Source organism: Xyrauchen texanus, chromosome 4 (assembly GCF_025860055.1).
Source record: "Xyrauchen texanus isolate HMW12.3.18 chromosome 4, RBS_HiC_50CHRs, whole genome shotgun sequence".
NCBI classification, from domain to species: domain Eukaryota; kingdom Metazoa; phylum Chordata; class Actinopteri; order Cypriniformes; family Catostomidae; genus Xyrauchen; species Xyrauchen texanus.
In genome coordinates, this window is record NC_068279.1 from 15532015 (window position 1) to 15544481 (window position 12467).

At 38.5% G+C, this 12467-nt stretch overlaps 1 protein-coding gene across 1 annotated transcript; it reads right to left on the reverse strand.

The window, feature by feature from the left end:
- Positions 1–7: 7 nt before the first annotated feature.
- On the reverse strand, positions 8–7768 carry LOC127636863 (transmembrane 4 L6 family member 4-like). The gene is made up of 5 exons (XM_052117643.1): positions 7472–7768; positions 6988–7053; positions 5998–6134; positions 5717–5903; positions 8–698 (listed from the first exon to the last, which is right to left on the reverse strand). The coding sequence occupies exons 1-5, from the start codon at positions 7646–7648 to the stop codon at positions 690–692; spliced, it is 576 nt and encodes a 191-aa protein (XP_051973603.1). The 5' UTR covers positions 7649–7768; the 3' UTR covers positions 8–689.
- Positions 7769–12467: the final 4699 nt, after the last annotated feature.

Consider the following 12467-nt stretch of genomic DNA (forward strand, 5'->3'; position numbering starts at 1 on the left):
TATGAAATTTTAAGGCAAATCATCATATACAATATTTTATTGGCTGTAAATGTTCTGCCATTTCATTCAGCAATGGAATGGAATCTTGTATCATGCTTTTTTCTCAATTGAAAAGAATCCCCACCGTAAAAAGAAAAAAAAGAATAACTTTGTAAAACCATTATTTTTATTTTTTACGTTTGCATATTTGACTTATCTTACTTTTTAAAAATGTATTTTGAATTAACATGACACAACAGTGGAGAATCAATTTGTGAATTAAAATCTGACGAAAACTACACATCTTTGTTTTTGCTATGTTTTTACTTCATTTCTGAACCATAAAAAATATGTTTTGAGAACAACACTCAGAGATGAATATAAAAAGAATGGCTACATTTATATAATTAATTGAAGCTATTTTCTTACACAATATTATTCACTCTGTGAGCCACTATACATGGGTATTAAAAACTGCAGTATTAAGCTTAAACATTAGCAGTACACAGCAATAGGTGAGACTAAATATGTAGGCAGTACCAAAAACTTTTATCAAAATGTTCAAAGTTGAAAGATTTGGAGCATGAAAACAGTTGGCTGATTGCAATATTCATTTACTACTTCATCTCTCCTCAAGAGCACACGGGTTAGCTGATAGTGAGGCAGGATGATAGAATTATGATATCCTGGACACTAGGAGTAGTGACTGTTTACAGAGTCTGAAAGATAAAACATGGAATAAAATGTAAGACAATGCTAAATAGTAAAAAATACAATCTCAGTTAATATAGATAACTAATAATAAAATCTCAGTTAATATAGATAGCTAATAGTACAATCACATTTAATATAAACAATCACATTTAATATAGATAGCTAATAGTACAATCACATTTAATATAAACAATCACATTTAATATAGATGGCTTATAGTACAATCACAGTTAATTTATATTGTATTGTATATGTATTGTATATTTGGGACAGTTATCTGGATGAATCTACACGTTCTTTGTTTTTATCCTGCCAATTGGCTGGAATTTGTTTTATAGATTTTCTTTTATGTAATTCTGTCTCACAAAATTTGTATAGAAACACTGGACTTGAGCAATCCGACAGCAAAGTTGTCACGGGGCTCTCGTAGGCATACATGGACTATTTGAGTTTAGAGGGATGGTCGGCGCTGTCGTGCAATGTGGTCTTTATAATTTTGTTTTTGACACACAATCTATTTTTCTAATATGTAAAATTTTTTAAATGTTAGTATGAGTGAATTGTCTCTCTCCACGTGGAATGTGAATGGGTTGGGACATCCCATGAAAAGAAGGAAGGTTTTTTTCTTTTCTTAAACGTAAGAAATATGATATAGTGTTTCTTCAAGAAACGTATCTTTCCCCGCAGGAAGCTGAAAAATTTGGGAAGATATGGGGTGGACATGTTTTTATTAGTGCTGGCTCAAGTAAGAGCAGGGGAGTCATTACATTGATAAGTAAACATCTACAATTCAAATGTCTCAAACATAGTAAAGATAAATTAAGAAGAGTAATTATTGTTTTAGCAGAAATTCATGGGCAAAGGTTGATTTTGGCTAATATTTACATGCCTAATGCTGATGATCATGGCTTTTTTATAGATCTTGGGATGTTGCAAGCCGCTGTCACCCCTCATGATATAATATTGTGAGGAGACTTTAATGTATTGATGGTTCAGTCATTGATCAGAGTGAAGCAAAAGTGTGCAAGCCATCTAGAGCAAAATTGACGCTTCACAGGATGTGTAAAAATCTTGGTCTAACAGATATCTGGAGACTTTTGAACCCATCTGGTAGGGACTAGACATGCTTTTCATCAGTCCGTAAGATTTATTCTAGAATAGATATTTTTATATCCAAGTCCCTCATTTCATCTGTTGTTGACTGCTCAGTTGGAAATATCTTGGTCTCAGATCACGCCCTGCTGAGTTTAGAGATGTTGCCACATACGGAGAAAAATAAATCATGTAGTTGGCACTAGGGTTGCAGCGGTATACCGATTTCAAGGTATACCACAGTATGAAAATTGACGGTTATTTTACCATGTACATTTGCTTATCTACAGTATTGAGAAAATAATGCAACCAGAGAGAGTATCTCACCTGCACGTGTGCCTCTCCTTTCCTCCTTGTCTGCCTGTCAGACTCATCAACTTGTGCCACACACACACATGCAGTGGAGAAAATGTCAGAGAGAAACGAGGCGAGGGGGACTGACATAAGTGAGCGTGTGTATGAGTTAAAGCAATGCTTCTCAACTGGTGGGTCGCAGGTTTATTCGGACTGGGTCATGGACAGCAGGGAAAGACTAATGCCATGGTTCTCCCATTGAAGATACAGTGCATCCGGAAAGTATTCACAGCGCTTCACTTTTTCCACATTTTGTTATGTTACAGCCTTATTCCAAAATGGATTAAATTAATTATTTTCCTCAAAATTCTACAAACAATACCCCATAATGACAACGTGAAAGTAGTTTGTTTGAAATCTTTGCACATTTATTAAAAATTAAAAACTGAAAAATCACATGTACGCAAGTATTCACAGCCTTTGCAATGACACTCAAAATTGAGCTCAGGTGCATCCTGTTCCCACTGATCATCCTTGAGATGTTTCTAAACTTGATTGGTGTCCACCTGTGGTAAATTCAGCTGATTGGACATGATTTGGAAAGGCACACACCTGTCTATATAAGGTCAGACAGTTAACAGTGCATGTCAGAGCACAAACCAAGCCATGAAGTAAAAGGAATTTTCTGTAGACCTCTGAGACAGGATCTCTGTATCGGGGTACAGACATTTTTTACAGCATTGAAGGTCCAGTGAGCACAGTGGCCTCCATCCGTAAATGGAGGAAGTTTGGAACCACCAGGATTCTTCCTAGAGCTGGCCACCTGGCCAAACTGAGCGATCGGGGAGAAGGGCCTTACTCAGGGAAGTGACCAAGAACCCGATGGTCACACTGACAGAGCTCCAGCATTTCTCTGTGGAGAGAGAAGAACCTTCCAGAAGAACTGGTGCTCTGCAGCACTCCACCAATCAGGCCTGTATGGTAGATTGGCCAGACAGAAGCCACTCCTCAGTAAAAGGCACATGACAGCCCGCCTGCAGTTTGCCAAAAGGCACCTGAAGGACTCTCGGACATTAGAAACAAAATTCTCTGGTCTGATGAAACAAAGATTGAACTCTTTGGCCTGAATGGCAAGCGTCATGTCTGGAGGAAACCATGCACGGCTCATCACCTGGCCATTACCATCCCTACAGTGAAGCATGGTGGTGGCAGCATCATGCTGTGGGGATGTTTTTAAGCAGCAGGAACTGGGAGACTAGTCAGGATCGAGGGAAAGATGAATGCAGCAATGTACAGAGACATCCTTTATGAAAACCTGCTCCAGAGCGCTCTGGACCTCAGACTGGGGCGAAGTTTCATCTTCCAGCAGGACAACAACCCTAAGCACACAGCCAAGGTAACAAAGGAGTGGCTACTGGACAACTCTGTGAATGTCCTTGAGTGGCCCAGCCAGAGCCCAGACTTGAACCTGATTGGACATCTCTGGAGAGATCTGAAAATGGTTGTGCACCGACGCACCCCATCCAACCTGATGGAGCTTGAGAGATCCTGCAAAGAAGAATGGGAGAAACTGCCCAAAAATAGGTGTGCCAATGTCATTATGGGGTATTGTTTGTAGAATTTTGAGGACAATTATGAATTTTATCCATTTTGGAATAAGGCTGTAACATAACAAAATGTGAAAAAATTGAAGCGCTGTGGATACTTTCCGGATGCACTGTATTTTGGCAGCCGCCCAAGTGATTAGTCTATTTAGGACTACCAAGGCAGATTTAATTATAATCTTGCAATCAGCTAAAGGCTTCTCATCTGCACTTTCGCACGGAACCAGCTCGCGCTAATGATCAGCTCTGCTGCTCTCTGGCACGCGTGTTCAACAACCGGGCTTCCCTCGATATTGAGGAGTGTAGACCTAAAAACTGATGTGACCCATTTCAATTCTAGTGAAACTTTTCATTATGCATAATCACCTTAACAAAATTGTTTCACGATTTTACATGAGTAAAATTATACTCCTATATATCTCGTATACTCAAGTATATTTTGACACAATTTTATTTTTTTCAAATGATATAATCTAAAAGTAGAATCTATTAGACCTCATTTTATATTTTATATGTTCTCGCCTCCTCCTTTCCATTGAATACCTTTACAATAACATGTTATAGTTACATGCTATTCTTCATATTTTTAATTCAGTTTATTATTATTATTCTGTTAGCTTTCTTATTTCTTCTATTTATTTTATTTATTTTCAAAAGAGAAATTTTTTACACATACTTCAATTAAAATAAATGGTTTGAAGTTTCAATTAATGAACCCTTCTGTGTTCACTCCTTTAAGGGCCAGACGGTTATCGTACCTAGTTGGCACTTTAATGTATCCCTTTTGCAAAATACTGAATTCCAACAAATATTAAAGGTTGAAATGAATGTTTATAGGGAGACCAACTGGTCCTCAGTATCCTCTGTGGGCGTGGCTTGGGAGGCACTTAAGGTGATTCTTAGGGGTCGGATCATACAGTATGCCTCATTCACCAAAAAATCCAAAGCACGAGAACTCATGGAGCATGAAGGGAATATTAAAAGTGCCAAGGCAGAGCTGAAGCACTGAATGACACCTGATGGCCTCAGAGAATTGACCTGATTGAAATAAAGATATAATACTATTTTGTTGCAGAAGGTGGAGTTTTGGCTATTCAGGTCAAGACCGTCATACTTTTGAGTTGGGGGACAAAGCAGGGAAGCTTTTGGCTAGATACTGTATATAAAGCAATCTGAAATCTGCTGGTGGTGAAATTTTTACCTCAGCCATTGATATTAATAATGCATTTAAAGTATTCTATCTTGATCTCTATAGTTCCACGTCTTCATCTACTGAAGATATTAGAAACTTTGTGGAACCATTAGAACTCCCTAAACTGATGAATGAGCAAAACAATTCTCTTGATTCTGAGATAACCTTGGAGGAGCTTGGCGAGGTAATTAAAGCCTTGCCTACATGCAAGGCTCAGGGGCCCAGATGGCTTTGCAGCGGAGTTTTTAGGCCTTATACTACAGTTTATATGGAATCATTAAAGAATGGAAAGCTTCCGCCAACCATGACACAAACCTGGATCAGTCTGATTCTTAAAAAGCACAAATAGCCAAGTGAGTGTAAGAGTTTCCATCCAATTTCCCTGATCCAGCTAGATGTAAAAATATTGTCAAACATTTTGGCTAACCGATTAAGTAAAGTTATGACATCTCTTATACATATAGATCAGGTGGGATATATTCGGGGCCATAGCTCTTATGATCAATATCATGTGGTCAGTGGTGAATGATCGGACTCTGGTCGCTGCCAACTCACTTGATGCCAAAAAGGCGTTTGATATGATAGAATGGGATTATCTTTTTAAGATTTTGGAAATGTACGGGTTTGGGAGTACTTTTATTGGATTATAAATTACTTTATAGACACCTGGTAGTGGCGGTACAAACAAATGGATTAATTTCAGATTACTTTACTCTGGATAGGGGCACATGGCAGGGTTGCCCTCTTTCCCCATTATTGTTCTTCTTGCCATGGCGCCCCTATGCTTTGCATATCTTGCATATATGGTTTTTGCACCTCCGTCTCTATCAGTGTTTCTTACCCCCTTTTCCTTGCAGGTTCCACAGAGGCACCCGAAGAGGCCATTGATCATCTGTACAGCACAGAGGATGAGCTGCAGGCCACTGGCCACCAACAATGTTGAGAACAGGCCCACATTAAACTCCACCACATTTTCTGGCTCAGTGCATATTTTCCACCATTCACGGTGCTTAAGGTAGCTGTCGTCTCTGACAGATATAGAGAAAAGACACAAAAGTAGAGATTTAATGCAAATAAAAAAGTGTCAGTATATTATGTAAATTGCAGAGGTATCTCTTTTACCTGTCTTTAAATGGAGTTCCCCATAAAATATAGCCTTGTTTACAGTACGGCCCATTGATAAGGCCCAGCAGTGCCACTATGAAACTATAAAGAGCACCAGCAACACCCACTGCTGCAAATAAAATGGACAGGAGCATCTGAAAAAGAAAATGCATTGTGGGAAAAGGAAATACCAAGAGAGGCAAAAATATGTGGAGATTTTATTTCAAAGATGTCTCAAGAATGATTCTGAAATCACACTTTTCCATATTTGTCTTATGCGAGTGTGTCTTTTTGTGGAGTCAGTCTAATGAACACGGCTGAAAAATAAATCCCTTTTTCTGTTACAATTTTTCGTTACTTACAGTCCCAAGTAATTATGTTTTTCAATTTTTTTCAGTTGTAATTCCTGTAAGAGTGTTAAGGTTACTGGAAAAAGCAAAAGCTAATTTTTCTAACCACATGTCAGATATGAGTCAAATATGTCCTTTTTCCACAACAGATAAGTGCTTGTGTAAGCTCAAGGAGCTGCATTCTCAGTCCATTCATAACCATTTAAAGTACACTACAGATATACATGGCACATAAATGGTTACATTCTAAATATGTTTATGTTTTTGTTCTGTAAAAAGTTTCTGCTCATAGCAACATAACTTCCAACTTTCTGAATCAGAAACAAAACAATGAATTAGACACAAGAAAGCACTGGTCAGCAAACAGTGGTGAAGTGCCTTTATGTCTCTCTGTACACCAATATTACAAATAATACAATTGATTTGACCACTCTGAATATCAAACTTTATATTTGTATCTCTCAGCAGATATTTCCATATATCTTAAACTATTTAGAAGATGGAGAAGAAGAAAAAATCAGTACTCATGCACAAGCCAATCTGCCCTCTAAAAACACACTAAACAAGGCCTTTCAAAACTGAATTTCTAAAGAATCATGGATATTTTTATACTGCAAACCAAATATATATATATTTTTGCGACAGGGTTGGAACTCACTCCACAGCGATTACCACAGCAACCTTGCTTTCCAGTTAGGTGGATATGAAATGCTGGAATCAACACCTGGAGAGAAAGACTTATGAGAAATATTTTTTTATCATGTTGCAATTAGATACATTTTAACTCAAATACATCATGAAATTATTGAACATTTTTTGTTTAAAGGTCACTAATCACGTTTGATTCATGTCACAGCTTTAAAATGTGTTTGACTCCCTTATTATAGATTATTAGGAAATCCCATTCTGTGATTCCTTAAGACTAGCGCTGCCTAAAAACTCTATTTTGGCTATTGGGATTCTTATAAAAAAATATATATTCCACCGCCCACACCATATTCGCTGTAAAAAAAACAGGAAACTGAGTAAACTTTAGGCCTGTCTAAAGATAAATAGGCTATGGGATCTTTATATATCATTTTTAAATAGAATATTTGTCATTTTTAAATTTACATTACAATTAAAAACATATTTCAACTCACCATTATCCCCCCTCCAATCAGTCCTCCCATGTATTTGACCTCCTCAGTAAGTTGCCCATTCTGAGAGTACTTAACATCCCAGCCAGGAAAGAATAGAATAATATTGCAGATTATGGAGATGAGCGCTAACGGGTACAGACTTCCCCCGACGCACAGGGCACATTTTCCAGTACACATGCTTTGAGATGTGTGTTACTCCTGAAGGTAAATGTAACAAGTGTAACTTCTCTAATCACTACAGCAATGGATACAATTCACCCCGAATAAAACCTTTCCCAAGTGCTTGTCGAAAAGATTTTTGGTCTTTATAAACACTGGCTGGACAGTTTTTTTATTGAGTTAAGATAAGATTAGCAAACACAATGATGTTCCTCTAACCGCACCCTTCCTGGAAAATGAACAACTCAATATATTTCCAACATAATATTCATTTACCTTCTTTCCTCTTTTTTTTTTCTTTGAGTTGTTCATGATGCCTTTTAAAATATGGATAACTTTTGAACAACCTTTGTTTGACTTTTCAAACAACCATCACCGATCTTTTCAAAATTAAAACCACAGTCTAAACCCATACTTGAGAGTTCATATGCTTTTATGCATTTCATTTGTTGCAAGCACAGAAATCTGGCTATGGCTTATATAACAAGTGGAAACGGTACATTTTCAATTATTCAGTTGCAGTTAGAGCTTACAACTGCATACAAACAAGGAAGAATGGCCCATATGTGTGTGATATATTGTATTCACTTGTCTAAATCAAGTGCTGTGTGGGACTTTGGACTGTTTCTGTATTGAAGGAAAAACACCATGACACCAACACTGTATACAGCATTATCCGAAAGACCATCAATATGACATTTTCTATGCCATTCTTTCAGGAGAATTATAAAATGACTGTTTCTCACATACAGTTTAGATTTACTTTACATAAAACAGCAATAAGTATAGGCTATACTTTATTGTATCTCATATTGAACAATTTGTGTTCATATAAACATCAAAGAAGTTTAAGGAGTTTACAAAATTGCATTTACTGATATTAAGCACACATTGTTCATCACACAGCATTAGTCAGAGCTTTGATGTTTATGTTTGAGCGGTACAACCATGGTTTCTGGAAAACTGCAAGAACACAACTTTCCTTTAAAGGCTTTTCCTGTTTGCCTAACCCCAAACCTCTGAAACACACCCTTTACAGCTTCATTAAAAAGTTAATACTAGAACACTAGCCAAACAGGAACATGTCATATACAGTACATATGCAATTCAACAATGATTCATACAAAGTACATTGTAAAAATCTTTCAAAAAAGGTAATAAAAAGGGGAAAATGAATTTTGTTGAATATAAACAAAACAGCTTCATAGTAGTATAGTATGCATTTTATATTGATGAAATGCTTCACAAAATTAACATTTTAACATTTCAAGTCCACTTGACATGAACATTTTATTCTACCTTACACACACACACACACACACACACACACACACATGTTGGTCTACCTATCATTATGAGGACTTTCCATAGACATAATGACTTTTATACTGTATAAACTATAGATTCTATCCTCTAAACCTAACACAACCCCTAAACCTAACCCTCACAGAAAACCTTCTGCATTTTTACATTTTCAATAAAACATTGTTTAGTATGATTTTTAAGCGATTTGAATTATGGGGACACTAGAAATGTCCTCATAAATCACATTTATAGCATAATAACCTTGTAATTACCAGTTTGTAACTTACAAAATTGTCCTCGTAAATCACAAACACACACACACACACACACACACACACACACACACACACACACACACACACACACACAAAAACACAAAATGCACAAAATAAGTATCCGTTAATGCAAATCTCCTTTCCAGTGATCAGTTGATTACAGAGATGCCGTTTATTATCAAATAGCCTAAACAGACAATTAAAACATGTGACACAAAATATTTAGTTATATTCCGTTCAGTTTGTTTTATTATTGTAAGTCAATGAGTGAGGGTAGATGTGAATGGAACTGCATTGTTTGTGTATTGATTGACAGCTGTCTGATTCAGATATAAATTTACTTTCCACAGGAGGGCGCTGGAAAATGAGAGCACAAATGACGTTCTTCAGCCCTCAAAGACTTTTATATTTTACATACCAAACTATTAAAGAGATAGTTCATCCAAAAATGAATATTCAATAATCATTTACTCACCCTTATGCCATAGATGTGTATGATTTTCTTTCTCCTGCAGAACACAAATGAAGATATTAAGAAAATATTTCATCTCGGTAGGTCCTCACAATGCAAGTGAATGGGTTCCAACATTTTGAAGCTCCAAAAGCACAAAGGCAGCATGACAGTAATCCATAAGTCTCCAGTGGTTAAATCCATATCTTCAGAAGCGATTTGATAAGTCTGAGTGAGAAACAGATCAATATTTAAGTCCTTTGCACTATTAATCTCCACATTCACTTACACATTTTTCTTGTTTTGTTTTCGACAATTCACATTCTTCGTGCATATCGCCACCTGGCAAGGAGGAGAATTTATAGTAAAAAAGGACTTAAATATTGATCTGTTTCTCACCCATTTCAATCATATCTCTTCTGAAGATATATATTATACAAGCATGTGTGAGCTAGGAATTAAATTAAACGGTCCTTTTTCTACATTTGTAAGGAAATTTATAATGGAATCAGTCGCGTTTGACAACTGTAATAATTTAGATAAATGACAAATAACTCGATTTTTTGTCTGAATAAAATTCTCCACCATTACAAACGTTATACCCCAGATAGCAAAAAATGTCCGCATGGCTTCGTTTTGCCGCCGTCCCCAAGCTGTCGGCTATAGGTGCGTCTCACTGGCGGGGATGAAGCGTTTGCCGCCGAATTCGTCACGCCCATTTACAACGTCTCGTTGTATCAGCTCACGGACAACCTAAACAAGGTTGTCCGTGTTTCTAAATTTAATTTGGGTGCATAGGATGGCCTGGATGGGTGTAGGATTTCCCGGCCTGAAATTATGTCCCAGTCCGGCCCTGATAAGACCTGCTAAAGAGTTATAATGTTTGAAATAGATACAATATTTGGAGTTAATTAACAGAGGTTCAGGAGGAGCATGTTAATTGTAATCTGACAAATCACAGCCCATGAGTAGGGGAACATTATGACTCAGTCCACTTGACATTGCATTTATTAACGCATATGGGGAACAGAATCCCAACCCCGCACAAAACACGACATAACTTCCCAGAGAGGAAACATGGTGGCGCAGTCTAATGAGACGTCTAATGAGCATGCCACAGTGAGTAATCCTTGTATGGCCAGGAGGAGAGATCTCATAACAAATATAAACTACAGTCATATAGTATGAATTAACTCCCTATGAACCCAGTCGGGAAGGGAGTTTATTTACAATAAAGTGTTAGTGACTTTATGGAATTATAACGGCCTGAATGCAGGCAGTTGTGTAAATGATGGGGAGCCTGTACTTAAAGGGAAGGGCATAAGTGCATTTTATATATATATATATATATATATATATATATATATATATATATATATATATATATATATATATATATATATATATATTTATATTTATATATATATATATAAAAATATGGGTATGTGAGTGTGACACCAGGCTGAAGCGATGACCATCGATGGTCAAACGCATGTTTGAGGGACTCGTCACGTGACTGCTTTAGATGGACATCCCCCTCAGGGAACTCCCTTAGATGCAGGGGAGAGAGATAGAGAAGGAATAGTCTCTGGATTGCTGCCTCCCAGAAACGCTGTCATGTAGTCCTTGGCCAGCTGGATGGCCTCATCGAGCAACACCGGGCAGTGACACTGGACCCACTCTGCCATCCCCTGAGGAAGCTGGGAGATTTTTGGACAAAAAAATTTTAATAATTTATGGATAATTGCTCCAGTGTCACCAGGTCAACGATATCCACGGTGCCGCGGGTTCCCTCAGCCAGCAACCATTTCCGACTTTTCCGCATCCCGGAGCTGTTGTGCAAAAGCAAACGCGTGGCCGTGTTTCCCGAACTTCAGGGACCTGAAATGCTGGTGGTTCTGTTCAGGACTGTTGCATGATGGCCTTCATCAGATCTCAAAAATATAGCAGGCTGGAGGCAGGAATTTGTTGGGCCGATAGTTGTGCTTCCCCAGAGAGGAGTGGTAACAGGCGGACCGCCCACATTGATGAGGGTCACCGGGGATGAGAGCTCCGGGGTCGCAGCGGCAGCCCCCTCTCTGTCGATCAGGCTCCGGAATACCTGTCGGTCCTCTGCTTGAGCCTGGAGCAGGAGTTGGAAACGCTGTGCCTGCTCCAGGTGTAACTCCATGAGGGCCTGATGTTGACTTTGCTGGATGCCAGCAAGGGACTTGATCACTTCGCCCAGTGGTGAAAATTCCATGACTACGTTTCCCCTGATTGCTCCTGGGTTTCGGCATCATTGTAACAAGTTCGTAAATTGAGCAATAGAGGAGTCAGGAGGCAGCGAACTGTCAATGTGAGTTTTATTACTCTTCAGCATCACTCACAAAAAATAAAAGGGCTCTTAGTAGCCACGTAAAGACAAACGAGTCGTAACTTTCACTGATGCAGGAACAATCTCTCTGCATACTGCCATGTCTGTCTGCCTATTTAGGTCTCCCTCCACCATCACTATTACAAGACACAGGTGTTAGAGATTATGACAGCCCAGGTGACGAGTCTTACCGCTTATCGATGGAAAGAGCGAGGTAGAGCAACAGAAGGAGAGAGAGAGAAAACTGTCTCGCTTCCCCAGACACAATGTTGCCTGGTCCTTGGCCACTCCTCCGACCTCTGGTGGACGACAGCTCGCTCCTCCCCTGGCGGACGGCAGCAAGTCCTCTGACCCCTGGCAGATGGATCGGCTCTTCCCCTTTCTCAGCTGATGAAAGCAGTTCTCCCAACTCTCGGCGGCCGGCTGCGACCCCTCCGTCCCCAGGCAGAT

Excerpts from the sequence above, each read along its gene's own strand:
- LOC127636863 (XM_052117643.1), bottom strand. The coding sequence starts at position 7,648 with ATGTGTACTGGAAAATGTGCCCTGTGCGTCGGGGGAAGTCTGTACCCG. Across the intron at positions 7,054-7,471 it reads TGATTGGAGGGGGGATAATG|GTGTTGATTCCAGCATTTCA; the intron begins GTGAGTTGAAAT and ends CTTTCTCTCCAG. Across the intron at positions 5,904-5,997 it reads GGAACTCCATTTAAAGACAG|AGACGACAGCTACCTTAAGC; the intron begins GTAAAAGAGATA and ends TATATCTGTCAG.